General features: G+C 43.8%; 1 protein-coding gene across 2 annotated transcripts in view; it reads left to right on the forward strand.

The window, feature by feature from the left end:
* Positions 1–10459, forward strand: part of LOC309392915 (L-threonine ammonia-lyase-like) — a 50390-nt gene extending 39931 nt beyond the window's left edge. For both annotated transcript variants that reach the window (XM_081954509.1, XM_081954508.1), the window contains exons 9-12: positions 342–467; positions 2117–2284; positions 5367–5424; positions 7841–10459. In XM_081954509.1, coding sequence (XP_081810635.1) covers positions 342–467; positions 2117–2284; positions 5367–5424; positions 7841–7939 — 451 coding nt within the window. In that variant the 3' untranslated portion in view covers positions 7940–10459. The remainder of the gene's footprint in view (positions 1–341; positions 468–2116; positions 2285–5366; positions 5425–7840) is intronic.
* The last annotated feature ends 4936 nt before the right edge of the window (positions 10460–15395 follow it).

Here is a 15395-nt window from a genome sequence, read left to right on the forward strand (position 1 = left end):
TTCCATGATCCCCTTTTGTGACCTTCCAACAAGTCAATGGAAAAGATTCACTTAACCGCTGTTACTGACTTAACAGTTGCAAGGGGATTCATTTAGCAACCATGGGAAGGAAGGTCGTAAAATGGAGCAACATTCACTGAACGACGGTCTTGCTTAGCAGCAGAAATGTTGGATTCCATTGTGATCATAAGTCGAGGGTCTCCCTGTATTGGACATGACAAAGATTGGCTCCGTTCAATGCAATATTTTTGAACCATTAAGAAGTCAAGTGTTCGTATTTGCACGAGGTGGGGGGGGCAGAAGCCCCTCTGTTTGACCCTGCTGTTCTCCCCCATCTTCAGAGAAGAAGACATCTTGATTGCTATGCTGAGACTGCTGGAATACGAACGTGTGGCTGTTGACGCAGAAGGAGCCATTGCGTTGGCTGCTCTCGTGTCTGGGAAACTGCCGGAATTAAAGGGCAAAAGGTATCAAACTATCCCAAAGCTCAGTTTAGTATATTTACTGGACTGTCTGGAAAGGCCACCCAAAGAATTTCAAAAGTTGTTCCCTAGACTGCAGAATTGCAAAACCACTTCAAGAGAGTTGACTTTGACTCAATGGAGAATGATCCTCCTGGTCTTACCTAGGCTTCCTGAAAGCACAAAGCTGACTCCTCATCCCAATAAAATCCCTTTTATTTAGTTCAAAGTGAATTCCTCGCCAGCAAAGTCCCGGCCAACAGTCTTTCAGGAGATTTCACAACTACAGACTGTTATCAGTGTTGGAGAGCTGCCAGGCCGATATCTTCCAAAAGCCACTCTGTAGTAGACAATACTTGGCAAGAAGTCAGGAACAGATTTTCACTCTAATGAATTGAACTAATTGTCTCCTGCAAACTCCCTTCCCCTTTAGCACCTCTTTATTCCCTATGGGAGGGCCCATTCATCATCCACCTGTGCCTTTACTACTGAGTTGACCCTTCTTCCTTAGCTGTTCCCTTCTCCTGGCAGCTCTGCGCATGCACACATCAGGAAGGCTCCAGCTGTTCTTCTGCCTCACTGATGTCTGACTCTGAATGCAGCTGATAACTGTCAGACGGCCCTGGCCCCCTCTCTGCCTCTGACACAGATCCCTCATCAGAGCCTTCCTCAGACTCCAGGACTGGCCCATGTTCCTCCCTAACTTCCCCACTGTCTAAGTCTGCCACCAGCTCCACTGGCTGGCCACAACAAAATGCTGCAAATGCTTCCTACATCTTTCAATCCCTGAGTTACTGGCAGATGGGTCAGATGGCTCTACAATTAGCAAGTACTACTTGGCCGTATCCCCCAGGAACTGCAAGTGGGGGGAGTATGTGGATGTGACAATGAAGTAGCTTCTGTTTTGTTCCATTTGGCCATGTATTGAGGAAGGAGAAAGGCAAGTGTATGAAATTTAAAAAACCTGGTACAATTCCTAAGTAGAAATTTTACCCTGGAAAGGACCTGCTCTCCATTACTACATACTTCCTTGAGTTATGGATGTTCAGCAGATGATATCCTTCACGTCCTTGTGAGGTTGACATCTTCATCCTCCCAGGTGGTGTAAAAAAATAATAAGATGGAACAAAACATGTGTTGGTTTTCTTTATAAATTTCCCTCCTAAAAAAACACGGATGAAGGTCTATCTTACCCTGAGCTGGAATGAGACAAGAGAAAAAGAGATTTTAGTCCATTTCACTCTGGAGAACTTTGTTCTCCAAAATCTCCTGCTTTATTGGCTTCAGGTTGTCCAAGATTCATTCAAAGGAATGAAAACCAGGAACTATTTTTTACTGTAAGGCTAGTTTTCCCCAGCCTTGCATTCTTCTGGTAGTTGCACCCACATAACAGGATGATGGATGTTAAAATTGAATAAATGGATTATTATATATGTAGGTTGGAGAAGAATGGAAGGAGCTGGGCAGATATGGAGACAAAGGTCTACACATCTTGAAGACTTGTAAAACAGGCATTTACTAGAAGGCTATTGTTAGAGATGGACAACGGGAAACCACATTATAATCCTTGATCCTATTAAGTCTAGCAATCCAGCTAGGAAAGGTGTTCTCCTAAAGGGAAAAATGGTTTGTTTCATTCTCTCCTCTTCTTTTAGAGTGGCGGTGGCTGTGAGCAATGGAAACATGGAACTCCCTCTGATGAGGCAGTGCATGGATCAGGCCCTTACTCTCGATAACAGAGTGTGCAAATTTACTATCACTACCGTTGACTGTCCAGGAGAGATTTCAAAGCTACTGGAAACCTTAGCTCGCGAGGAGGCAAGGTAGTCTAAATGTGCTTTGATTTTGATTGGGGACATATTCTACCGACCTGTTGTTCTGATCTAGGCTTCACCAAATCACGAAGCAGACTCCTTGTCCCGACAAAACCCCTTTTTATTAAGCTAATGTGAATTCCTCTCATTCACATCCAGCAAAGTCCCGGCAAACAGTCTTTCAAGTGTGAATTTACAACCACAGACCTTTATCAGGCTTGGAGAGCTGCCAGGCCAATATCTTCCAAATGCAAGGCTAGACCACAAAATACTTGACAAGGCGTGCCTGGGAGTCACAAACAAATCTTCACACTAATTAATCAAACTAATTGTCTCCTGAAAACTCCACTCCCCTTTCGCGCCTCTTTATTCCCTGTGGGAGGGGCCATTCACTGTCCATCTGTGCCTTTACTCCTGAGTTGGCCCTTGTTCCTTAACAGTTTCCTTCTCCTGGCAGCTCTGCGCATGCACACATTGGGAACAGTCTCCAGCTGTTCTTCTGCCCCAGTGATCACCAACTCTGAAGGCAGCTGATAACTGTCGGACGGCCCTGGCCCCATCTCTGCCTCCAATGCAGAGCACTTATCAGAGCCTTCCCCAGATTCTAGGACTGACCCATGTTCCTCTCCAATCTCCTCAGTGTCCGAGTCTGCCACCAGCTCTGCTGGCGGGTCACAACACCTGTATAGTAGGTTGAAAAGACTGAATAACACAAAAAATATTTACCATTATCACCAGGAAACCTATTTGGATGTGTCCATATAGTCACCAGGGCCTGAAGTTGCCTTGACTCCTTGTCAACTTTAGTGGAGATCTTGATGTGGTAGGAAACCAAGTTTCGCCCATGAAAATCCTCCATATCTAGAATACATGTATGCATAGAAAAGTTATTTGTTAGATTTATTTGCCTCCTATCTTGCCATGGGGCTATTATTGTTTTTTGCTTACAACAATAAAAAGGAAGAAAAAAATGAAAGGCATATAAATAGAAGTAAAATAATAGAACAATAAAACAAACAATCAACAATGGTAGACAACAAGAATACATATGATAACCAACAAGATGGAGGGGTGGAGAGCAAAGAGGAAGGAAGGAAGGAGATGGAATCTACCATCAATCCAGCAGACACCTCCAGTGTGGAACTCCCCCCCCCCCCATTTGAACCCAAGGCCAACCAGGAGACTCAGGTCTCCAGGTTCCTGTGAAAAGACAGGACAATGGGGGTGGATCTTACCTTAGTGCAGTGTTTCTCAACCTTGGCAACTTTTAAGTCCTGTGGACTTCAACTCCCAGAATCCCCCAGCCAGCAGCTGCCTTAGTCAGTAAGATGTTCCACAAGAGAAGTGCTACATCAGAGAAGGCTTCTGGACCCCACTAGTTAGAACTCTTTGACCAACAGATCCAAAATAAGCCGTCTCTGCCAGCACAAGTAGGACACCAGAAAGGACATATTGCATCTGAAGAAGAAAAGGTCCTTCCTTTATTTGCCCTAGCTCCCAGGCACTAATCTAAAAAGTTTAAGGTGTCCATTTAACATAGCAACTCCATAATTGTCTTTTTCTTTTAAAAAAAATAATCTCCATTTAAGAAAAATATACAGAAACCAAGAAATGCTTTGAGAAAATAATCTGTCTAACAGTGGTGGGTTCCTATCGGTTCGGACCGGTTCAGTCGAACTGGTAGTGGTATGGTGGCCTGGGTCGCTGGAACAGCGCCCCTGAACCGGTTCCCCGGTCTCTTCTGCCATCACCGGCATGTTTCTGCGCATGTGCAGAACAGTTTTCAGTCAACTGCGCATGCACGAGCAAAGCGAGCTGTGCTCACGCAAAATGCCCTCTCAGCGAACCGGAGTAAACCAGTTAGGAACCCACCATTGCTGCCTAAGCAATGGAAACAATCAATTCAATTCAATTCAAACTTTTATTATCAATGCGCAACATGTGTACAATAAAGTTGGCTGAGCCTCCCTTAGTGCACACACCCCCAACCTAAATACATATCCATAACTCACAGTGAAAGAAGGAAAATCCCTAACTCAGTAAATCACACCAACAAACACGCAATCCTCTATACATTTATGTTTGTAACATTACATTATAATCTATTGCGCCGATATCAGAGGTGAGTTCCTACTGGTTCGGACCGGTTTGGCCGAACAGGTTCTAACTTGGCAGCCTGGGTTGCTGCAACTGACAGCAACCCGGGCCTGCCACACCCCCGAACTGGTTCCCACGGCAGCACCGTAGACGTCGCCATCTTTTTTTTTGCTTCTGTGCATGCGCAGAAGCATTTTTTAAGTACTGTGCATGCGTACATAGGGTGTTTGTGCTCACGGCGCATCCCTAAGTGAACTGGCAGTAGCAGCAGCCGGCACCCACTCCTGACCGATATGAGCATGTTCCACGTTCCACCGGCCCTCCAAGTCTATCGTACTACATACTTACGATGTTATGTTGCATTCAGGAGTCTGACAGTCCAAGGATTCGAGCTGTTTTTCAGCCTGTTCCTGAGGTGGATTCTTACCGGTTCAGGCCGGTTTGGCCGATCTGGTAGTGGTTTGGCAGCCTGGGTCATTGGAATCGACAGCAACCCAGGCCTGCCACGCCCCTGAACCAGTTCTCCTACGGGGCCGCCATCTTGATTTCTGGTTCTGCGCATGCACAGAACAATTGTAATTGCACAAATTTATTTTTTTAAAACGTTTTGTACATGCTCGGATCTATTTTTGTACAAATGTGCCTGTGCGTGAACTGGCAGTAATGCTGGGAGCAACCTACCTCTGGCCTGCTCGTTTGGCTGCCTATGCTCCTATAATCTCCTGTCCGATAGTAAGAGAGTAAAGAAGGGCTGAGAAGCGCTCAGGGTTTGAGTCATCCCTGAGGATTTTTCTCACTCTGCTAAGGCAGCGAGTCCTGGCAATTTCGTCCATGCCGCGCAAGGCTCTTCAAACGGCTTAATTTCCATGCTTCTTTTCTCAAATGGGTCTTGACTGGTTTGTAGAAATGTTGCCCAAAACCTCCCTTCCTGCTTCGTCCCTGTGAGACGGAACTAGGCTACAACCTTACATTTTTAAAAATCTCTTTGTTCCAGAATCTTGAACATCAGACAAGAACAGCCATACATGAAGGCTGATTTGTTCACCAATGAGGTAAGCAAGGGAGAGGAGAAAGCGCAATGAAATTCCGTTTTAACTGAGCTCTGCCAAGTTCTGCATATAATACTTCTGAGCTGCGCAGGGAGTCCAGTTTCTAGCAATTCAGTTAAAAAGCTTTGCATTCAAGATGGGAAACCTGAAAGCTCCATGAAGTCTTCTCAATTTATTTTACAGGCTCCATCCACAACCAGTGATGGCATATTTGGCTTGTAAATTGATTGCAGGTGCCTTTTTAATATGGTGTTGTTGTTTTGCTGAGAAGGTTTTACATAAGATTAAAACTATGGAAACCTCAAAGGGGAGAAAGGGAAAAAAAAGAAAAGTGAGAAAGTCAAAGTCGAGGAAAGAGGAAAAAGGAAGGATAAAGGAACAATATCTAAAGCAATCTCTAATGGTTGGGGGGGGGGGTTGGTAGCAGTTAACAAACCTGAGGGACTCAGTGGCTAAGATGCTGAGCTTGTCAATCAGGAAGGTCGGCTGTTCGGCGGTTCAAATCCCTAGTGCCACATAATAGAGTGAGCTCCCATTACTTGTCCCAGCTTCTGCCAACCTAGCAGTTTCCAAAGAATGTATAAATGCAAGTAGAAAAATAGAGACCACCTTTGGTGGGAAGGTAACAGTGTTCCATGCACCTTTGGTGTTAGGCATGCCAGCTATATGACCACGGAGATGTTTTTGGACAGCGCTGTCTCTTCGGCTTTGAAACGGAGATGAGCACCGCCCCCTAGAGTCGGGAACAGCTAACACATATGTGCGAGGGGAACCTTTACCTTTATCTAACAAACCAAAGAACAAGGGGGCCATCTTTACCCACTCAAATTACATATCTCGGTTCCCTTCTTCCCATAAATAATCCTATTTCATTGGTCAACCCTGAAACTATCCATTTGGTTTTATTCAGCTTTAGCAAAAGAGTTCATACAGGCTTTCTAGTCCTCTATAAAAAAAAAATAGTTATTGTCCCTTTCCTAACCAGATAAGACAATTTAGCCATTTCAGCAAGTTCTAACATCTTTACAAGTCTACTCCATTATGGGGTATTTCTGTATTTCCCCCCCTCCCCCCATTTTCATGCATTTATAGCAGCCCTGTTGCAAACAAAACCAATATTCTAGTATAGAGATGGACATCACTTGCCTATAAAGTTGTCAAGAATCGGATAAAACTGAATGGTTAAAACAGCAATCCCAGGGTAGATGATTATTATACAAATAATTACCATGCCATGCATACAAAATCAATCATCCACGAATTTTTTCTAGTTGGCTATCCATTAGTCCTAGTAAAACTCTGATTTCAGCTGAAAATTAAGGGTTGAAGTTCTCCGGCATTTTGTTTTGGGTTTCATAAGCTTTCTTGAATGCTTGCAAAAACAGGAAGGTGGAGTGTGAATTAGACAGGGCTAATAATATAGTTTCTACTTACTCCCCATTTTGCCACAATTGTACCTTAGCAGCATTTACTTTCTTCCTTGTTCCCGTGAAGTTTTTTTATCCTGTCCATCAATGAGAAGGCTTAAAATGTTCTTAAGATACAAGTCTGGATTTTTCCCCCTTAGTGTTTTTTTTTAAACAAAGTTTTTTTTGTTTTTTGTTATATATTTTAACTTCTTTTACAAACAAAGTGTGGTCCGGGTTTTCCCCCTTTACATCTTCTCTTATGCCTAGTTCATTTTACATCATATTTCCATTTCAAATTTCAGCCATCTTATTTTCTTTCCATATTTTCCAACTGAACTTTAATTTCTTCTTAATATGTAAACAATATTATTTGCCCCTCCAAGTTAATCAAATTTAACATTTCATTTCCATCTATTATTATGTTTTACTATCGATAACATATATCCTCAAATTTAATTTTTTATAGTAAATTAATTATGCACAATTCTCTCCCCCCCCCCTTATTGTTAACACCACGCAGTGAAAACCTTGAAGTGGTAAAAATTAGTTAGGCTCCATTCACTTTGTTTGAGAAAAAATAAGGTGCTTTGAAAACTGGGAAAGGGGAAAGAATACAGATTGACAATGATTACAACCCATTAAAATATGTTTATGGAATTCCATAAATTCCTGCCTACCTTTATTTTATGTGGTGTAATTGATTGAGACCAATAGGGAGTGGTGTGGTGACCTATAGGTGGCGCTCTCAGCTCACAATCATGGAGGTTGTGAGTTTGATCCCAGGTAGGGGCAGATATTTCACTCTCTGGGCACAAAGAGAAAATATCTGCTCTGAGCTTTGCATAGGCATCAGGAAGGGCAGCCAGCAAGTAAACTCTCTTTTCCATTCACTTTGCCCCAACTCCACCTCAATGCAAGGGATTATAGGGTCATTAAAAGAAAATTGAGATCCATTGTTTTCTAAAACCCTGATTTAGTTCATCGAAATGTAATACACTTTTCCTTCCCAGGTGTCCTGTGTGGTAGAAACAAGAGACCGAAGCCATACTACTCAATTAAGAAAGATCCTCACAGAACGTTATCCAATGATAACATGGGTGGAACGGTGAAGATGATGACAGCTGGTGGGAAGCTCTTCTTTTTAAAGAATAATAATATGGAAAGCTAAATATATTGCAAGTAGCATTTCTTCCTAGAACATCTTTATACTTGGTGATTCATCAGTGGCAGAGTTGACGTATGTCTCCCCAAGAGGTTGCACTCTTAAAGAACTATCAATGGAGTAAATAGCTCTAAGTTTTATTTATTTCATTCAGGAGAACTTTTGCACAGATCCATAAAAGGCGTACATTAAACTCCAGTTCATAATTCTATCTGTAAGGAGTGTAAGGAGAACCAATAGAGATACAATATTACTATAGATGTTCTGCTCTATGACAATTCATCATTTCTGGGTCAATCCAATATTGCTACATCATTAGTCGATAAAAATTACAAGTTAAATGTTTACTAATTGGTCAACTCGCTGTTAGTTATTTCTGGCACACAGTCTGGGGGAAAAAGCACCAATACTGTCATCTTCATCTTTTAGGAGAATTGATCTTGCAAATATTTCCCCCCAAGTCTGAACTGTTTTATTTGAATGCTGTGGCCTAGAGGTGGAGCTCTTGCTTCACAATTGTGAGTTCAATCCTAGGTAGAGGCAGATGTAGGGTCTCCTGCTTGGGCATGGGGGGGGGGTTAGCTATTGTATTTATTTATTTAGTTTGTCACTCAGGTACCAAATCACAGGAATAATAAAAACCATGAATAAGAACACAGGAAATGGGTACTAATAAATGGGTAGGACAGTAGGACATTAAGCACGCTGGTGCACTTATGGACTAGATGACCGGCAAGGTCCCTTCCAACTCTGTTGATCTCTTAAATCTCTTCATCTAGATCATTTGGGACCTGGCAAGTACTTTGTATTAGGACCCAATCTTGCCATGGCTCAATTTAAAATGTTAGGTTTTTAAAGAGCACATCAGGCTACATTTTGGATTGGAGTTTCCTTAGGAGCCTGGTTCCTGCTTTTTTTTTCCTAAGTAAAATATATTTAGACCGCAAAGCAAGTTGAGTTTGTTCCTAGAGAGTCAAATCATGCAGAATTTGCCTTGTGTTTCAGCCTGGTAGGAAGAGGGAATATTCAAGAAGGAAAATTAATGAGTAAATCCATAAAGGTGGCATTCACATTAGGAATCCCACATGTATATATTCTTGGCAAAAGGTTCAGTCACTTGTAATCAACCCACGGTTTGCTTCCCAACACAGAAAGCCACAATTGGGTGTAATGTTCAAAATCTGCAGATATCTGAGTTAATAAGGCTGATGCATCTTTTGTTACTTAGTTGATGGTAGCAGATGGCTGATGTTGCCAACACACAGAGTTGATTGCAAGACTTGCTGTTTTATATTCATATACTAGTCGATAATCAGGCATTGCCCAGGTATTTATTTATAGGGGGGAAATGTCCGAACCAAACATAATGTCTAATGTTGGATTTTTCCCCTTATCGGAGGGAGCCCCCTTGTGGAGTACTGTGAAGCCGTTATCATGACAACTCCACTGTGCTGCACAGAAGAAGCCATTTTAAGGCACAATGGGCTGTATCTTAACAGAAACATACCCCAAGGGGTGTTAGGGATGTCTTACCACCACAGTATTTTTTTTCCAGAGAGTAAGTCCAAGTGTACCAAGTTGTGTTGAAATTGCTTTGAGGCGTTCCAGAGTTATACTGGAACACACACACACACATACACACACACACCCATTTTGATAGATGATAGATAGATAGATAGATAGATAGATAGATGATTGATAGATAGATAGATAGATAGATAGATAGATAGATAGATAGATAGATAGATAGATAGGATGATAGATAGGATGATAGATAGGATGATAGATAGGATGATAGATAGGATGATAGATAGGATGATAGATAGGATGATAGATTGATTGATTGATTGATTGATTGATTGATAGATAGATAGATTGATAGATAGGTTGATAGATAGATATGTTAATTACAAAGCCACAAGGTTAATTGCACAAAGTCACCTCTTTCTGAATAGTAAGTCGATCGCTTGCTCCTCCCTCATCTATATTGTTGAACTGGACTGGAACCCATTTCTAATTTGTAGAGGGACAACCGAGGCTGAAAAATTGAGTCTTGCCTGAGGCAATTTAGCAAGCCTCTTTTGACAACTCTTGAACGGTCTGAAGATCACACTTTTTTGCATGACCTGAAGAATTCCCCCCCTTAAAAATCACTCTCTACCTAAAAGATGTTTGGATGCATTTGGGGGTCCTAAAAAGATGCAAACTCTGTCTATTGAAAATGTTCTCCCGATTTTAACTTTTTTGTTGTTTTTGATTTCTTAAAAGACCTGTAAAAAGGATGTTTTGGAGCTGAACGGGAACTACAATGTACTTGATAAGATTCATATTCTGCCTTTTATATAGGGTTGCAAGGCAGCATAGGTCATTTTTCTTCCTAGCAATAATTCTGTCCGGTGGGCTATCCGTCAGATGCACTGTAGCTTGGGCAGCTCTGGTGAGTCCGTTTATTAGAATCAATGATCTCAATTCCACTTAAAGAAGATAGAAATTAAATTTGACCAAATAAAATGAAACCAAAATCGATTGCTACTTTTTATTTCTTAATGAGATTTAGAGGCCGCTTGATTGCAGAATGACTCTGGCCAGCTTGCATTAAAAAAAAATTGAAAATGATAATCTATGAAATGATTGGTTACAGAAGGTTTTACAAACAATGAAACAAGACTCGGCTACATTCAAAGAAACTTTTGTTCTGACTGAGGCTTCCCAAGAGCATGAAGCAAACTCCTTGTCCAGACAAAAAAAAACCCTTTTATTGATTTACTTTGAATTATGTTCATTTACATCCAGCAAAGTCTTTCAAGGAAGATTTACAGTCCCAGACCTTATCTGGCTTGGAGAGCTGACAGGCCAATATCTGCAAAACTTGGCAAGGAGTCTCGGAGAGTCACGAACCAATTAAGCGAACTAATTGTCTCCTGCAAACTCCACTCGCCTTTTGCTCCTCTTTTACTTCCTCTGGGAGGGGCTACTCATTGTCCACCTGTGGCCTTACTCCCAAGTCGACCCCCGTTCTTTAGCTGTTCCCTTCATCTGGCAACTTTGCGCATGTGCACACTGGGAACAGGCTCCAGCTGTTTGTCTGCCTCACTGATGTCTGACTCTGAAGGCAGCTGATAACTGGCATATGGCTCTGGCCCCCTCTCTGCCTCGGACACAGAGCCCTCATCAGAGCCTTCCCCAGACTCCAGGACTGGCCCATGTTCCTCCCCAACCTCCTCACTGTCCAAATCTGCTGCCAGCTCTGCTGGCCGCTGGTGAGCCACAACAACTATCCTCATTGACTAACAACATCTGTATGTAAAATAAGCTTGACAGATCTGAAATGTAATGAAGAAATGGAATCCGAAACCTCATTGTGCATTTTTATAAAATGGGCAATGCAATAATATATGGACTGAAGCTTCAACTGTAATGTGATACAGTTGTGTTCTGACCCAGCCTTGGCAGAAGCAAAAAACAGACTCCCCGCAAAGAAGACCCCCTCTTTATTTATACCTTGGTAAATAAACCAAGAAACTCCAGGCAAAAATCCTGGAAGAAGTTAACTGAAACAATAGTCCTTATCAGCACCTTATGATAAATGCAAGGCTGTGAGCTCCCACCCGGGAGGCTGCAAATTAATTCAGTTCAAACAGAGAAATAGACAAACCTCAGTTCTGGCAAGGCAGCCTTTGTCACACAAAACACACAAGGAACAAACTTTCCAGAAATGCGAACAGTTGTCTGTGACAACCAAAACACTCCCCTTTCCTCCTATTTGTTCCCCAGCCTGGGAGGGGCCATTCAGCATCCACATTTGTTTTGCTTCCCAAGCCAACTTCTTGTCCTCCATTGTTCACCTCTCCTATCTGGTCTGCCCATATGCGCATCTGGCACAGGACCCAGTTATTCCTCCTCCTCACTCATCTCTGACTCCAAAGGCAGCTGCCTCTCTGGCTGGCAAATGGTTCAGAACTGGCCCAAGTTCTTCCCCAACCTCCTCGTTATCTGAGTCAGGATTCAGGTCTGGATTTGGGACAGAAACTGCATTGGTCACACTTTTAGATGATCACTGATGGGAGTGGGATGGGGTAGTGCATCCATCCTTGCTTTATTTGACCTCTAGGCAGCTTTCAATACCATTGACCATGGTATTTTCCTGGAGCGGCTTTGGGGGATGGGAGCTGGAGGCCTGGTGCTATCCTGGTTCAGTTCTTTCTTCTGCGGCCACTCTAAGTCAGTACTGATAGGAGGGGAGAAATCCAACCCTCACCCACTGCTTTGCTATCAGGGTGTCTGACCAATGCCCCAATTAAATCATGAGCCTCATGCCAGGCTTCAAAAGAAATCCAGTTATTTATTAGCTTTGTCTACCTTCACTTGGCTAAGATTTAGATCCCACCACACTACCCTGTAGAGATTCATTGGTGGATCGAGTAATATTAAAGTGGTGGGGAAGAGATCTGGTCTCTCCAAGAGAAGTTCCTGAAACAGACACTGTTGATACAGTTTCCTACAAAAAAAAGGGGGGGGGATCATACACGATTAGAAGTTCAATTGTGCAGGATCACATAATATGCTCAACTACCAAGACACTGATTTGAGGGGAGGATGAAGTCTCTTCTTGACTCTTCACAAGACTTTGAAGACTTCTACAGCTCCCTGCTCCTCAGCACCCCAATGGAACCTTTCCCGTTTCTTGAGCAGATTAGAAAGGAGAGCAGTCAAGGCAGCGATGGGGAACAAATGTGCAATAAGAGTTCGTGAACCCCAACAGTCGCTGCATGTCTTTGACCCGCCGGGGAAATTGCCACACCTGCAATGACATTCTCGGGGTCCATCTCCACCCTGGATCACCCTACAATGACCCAGAAAGTCGATTGTGGTTTGTGCGAACTGGCACTTCCCTCTGGCGCTTTACAATAGCTGTCGGTGATGGAGATGGTTGGCCTATTGCCCCTTGAGCCCAACCTACAGAGCCCAGAGGTGGGTTGCTCCCAGTTCAGCTTGGTTCGAGTGAACCGGTAGTGGAATCCAGGCCTGGGTAGCAGAAGCAGCAGCGACCCAGGCCTGACATGCCCCCGAACCAGTTCCATCACCGCCACTGGGCCTCCGCCATTTTGGTTGTTAGTGATTGCACGTGTGCAGTTCATTGTAAATTGTTCTGCACATGCGTGAAGAACAATTTACCTTGAAAAGCATGGGCACATGTAGTGCACGCGCATGGGTTGCAATCCAGTAGTAAAACCGGCAGCAACCCACCCCTGATGGAACCCTCTAGGCCGGGCCATGCCCATTTCCCGCCGTTGCTCCTACTGCCACTTTGGGTGCGTTAGCAGGACATTTAGCCACCATATGGCCTTGGCCGCCACAATACAGGCAAAGGCCTTCGCAGTGGCGGAAATCCTTTTCAGCTTGGGTCAGGCAAGGTCATGCATCCCCCAACTGCATCGGCTCATCAGATGGTGGAACCAACGGCAGCACAACCTTAATGGCTGTGGCTGCGGCCTCTGTCCGTCATTGCTTCTGTCGCTGCTGAAGCCTTGCATCACTGCGGAGGCACAGGTGCATGAGCTCCTGCAGTGTGCGAGGGCATTCAGTGCCCACCAGCTCACCCAGGGGCTCTGATGAAAGACCTTCCTGGAACTGGTCCATAAACGCCATCTCATTCCAGGCTGAGTTCCTGAAGTGTTGTGTGCCGACGTTTGAACTGGCCAAGAGTCCTTGCACTCGTTGGCGTTCTGGACTAATTATCTGGATCTTTTGTTCCCTGAACACCTTGATTTGCCTTTGTTTTGCCAAATACATTTGGGGTTTATTGCCATGCAGCCTTGGTGCAGACAGTGCTGGGCTGGACTAACTGCAGCCAGAGGCTGCTTGAGGTTTGTGGGGGGGGGGGGGGGGGTTTGTTCTCACTCCGCTCTGGGACTTGCCAGAAATGTGGGAGTGTTTGGGGAGATTTGGAGCAACAAAGAGGCAGTTTGAATTACCAGCTGTTTGTGTTACCTCTATGAAAACGTTGGATGCTTTTCACAGTTGACCTTTATGCATTATTATTTTGGGGCCCATGACATTTACGGTTTCAGTCTTATGGCTGAATAAATTGTGTGGATCCTTCACATGCACACCTCTCCAGCAAGCAGCTACCAGTACCGCAAAACATTAGCAGTGACACGTTAGAGTAGAGATGTAGAGAAACAGCTTCTACGTTATCGCTTTAAGTGCTGAAGAACATTGTTAGTTTATTATGAGAATTCTAAACACTGCGATCCAGATTATAATATTACTGTGTGTAACTGTGGGCCTCCAGCCTTACTGTAGATCTGCCTTTAATATAATGTGATGCAGATAAATGAGCAAAATCTTTTGTTTCTGACAGTTCAAGCAATTGTATCACAAAACTTTATTAGTACCATTCAGCCACTCTTTTGCTATTGATGGCTGGATTCCAGCCGTCATTGGTGTTCTGACCTAGGTTTCACCATATCACGAAACAGATTCCTTATCCCCCCCCCCCAAAAAAAACCCTTTTTATTTGGCTAATGTGAATTCCTAGCATTCACATCCAGCAAAGTCCCGGCAAACAGACTTTCGAGGGTGAATTGCAACCACAGACCTTATCAGTCCTTGGAGAGTTGCCAGACCGATAGCTTCCAAGCACAATGCTGTACAAGGAAATACTTGGCAAGGAGTCTCTGTAAGTCATGAGCAAATCTTCACCCTAATTAAATGAACTAATTGTATCCTGCAAACACCATTCCCCTTTTGCTCCTATTTATTCCCTATGGGAGAGGTCATTCGGCATTCCCTTGTACCTTTACTCCCGAGTCGACCTCTATTCCTTAATTGTTCCCTTCTCCTGAGAGCTCTGCACGTGTGCACATTGGGAACAGGGTCCAGCTGTTCTTCAGCCCCAACTCTGAAGGTAGCTGATAAGTGTTGGATGGCAGTGGCCCCCTCTCTGCCTCCGACACAGAGCCCTCATCAGAGCCTTCCCCAGACTCCAGGACTGGCCCATGTTCCTCCCCAACCTCTTCACTGTCCGAGTCTGCCACCAGCTCTGCTGGCCACTGGCGGGCCACAACAGTTAGATGGATGTCTTCTTGGTAGGATTCAGACTGCAAAGGAAAACATGAGAATAGAGTCTCACTATCCAGGGAATTACAGTATCCTCAAAACGAAGGCCCTCCCTGCCTTATTGCCAAAGAAGAGGCATCCACTTATCCGGCATGGAGCAATCATAGAAATGGGTTCTATCAGGCTTTTGACTGGAAAGTTTATAAAACCTGTGTTCTGACCAAGGCTTCCCAAGAGCATGCAGCAAACTCCTTGCCCCGACAACAACCCCTTTTATTAATTGACTGTGAATTCTGCTCATTCACATCCAGCAAAGTCTTTCAAGGGAGGATTTACAGTCA

Source organism: Natrix helvetica (assembly GCF_964273705.1).
Source record: "Natrix helvetica genome assembly, chromosome: 5".
In the NCBI taxonomy this organism is placed as follows: Eukaryota; Metazoa; Chordata; class Lepidosauria; order Squamata; family Natricidae; genus Natrix; species Natrix helvetica.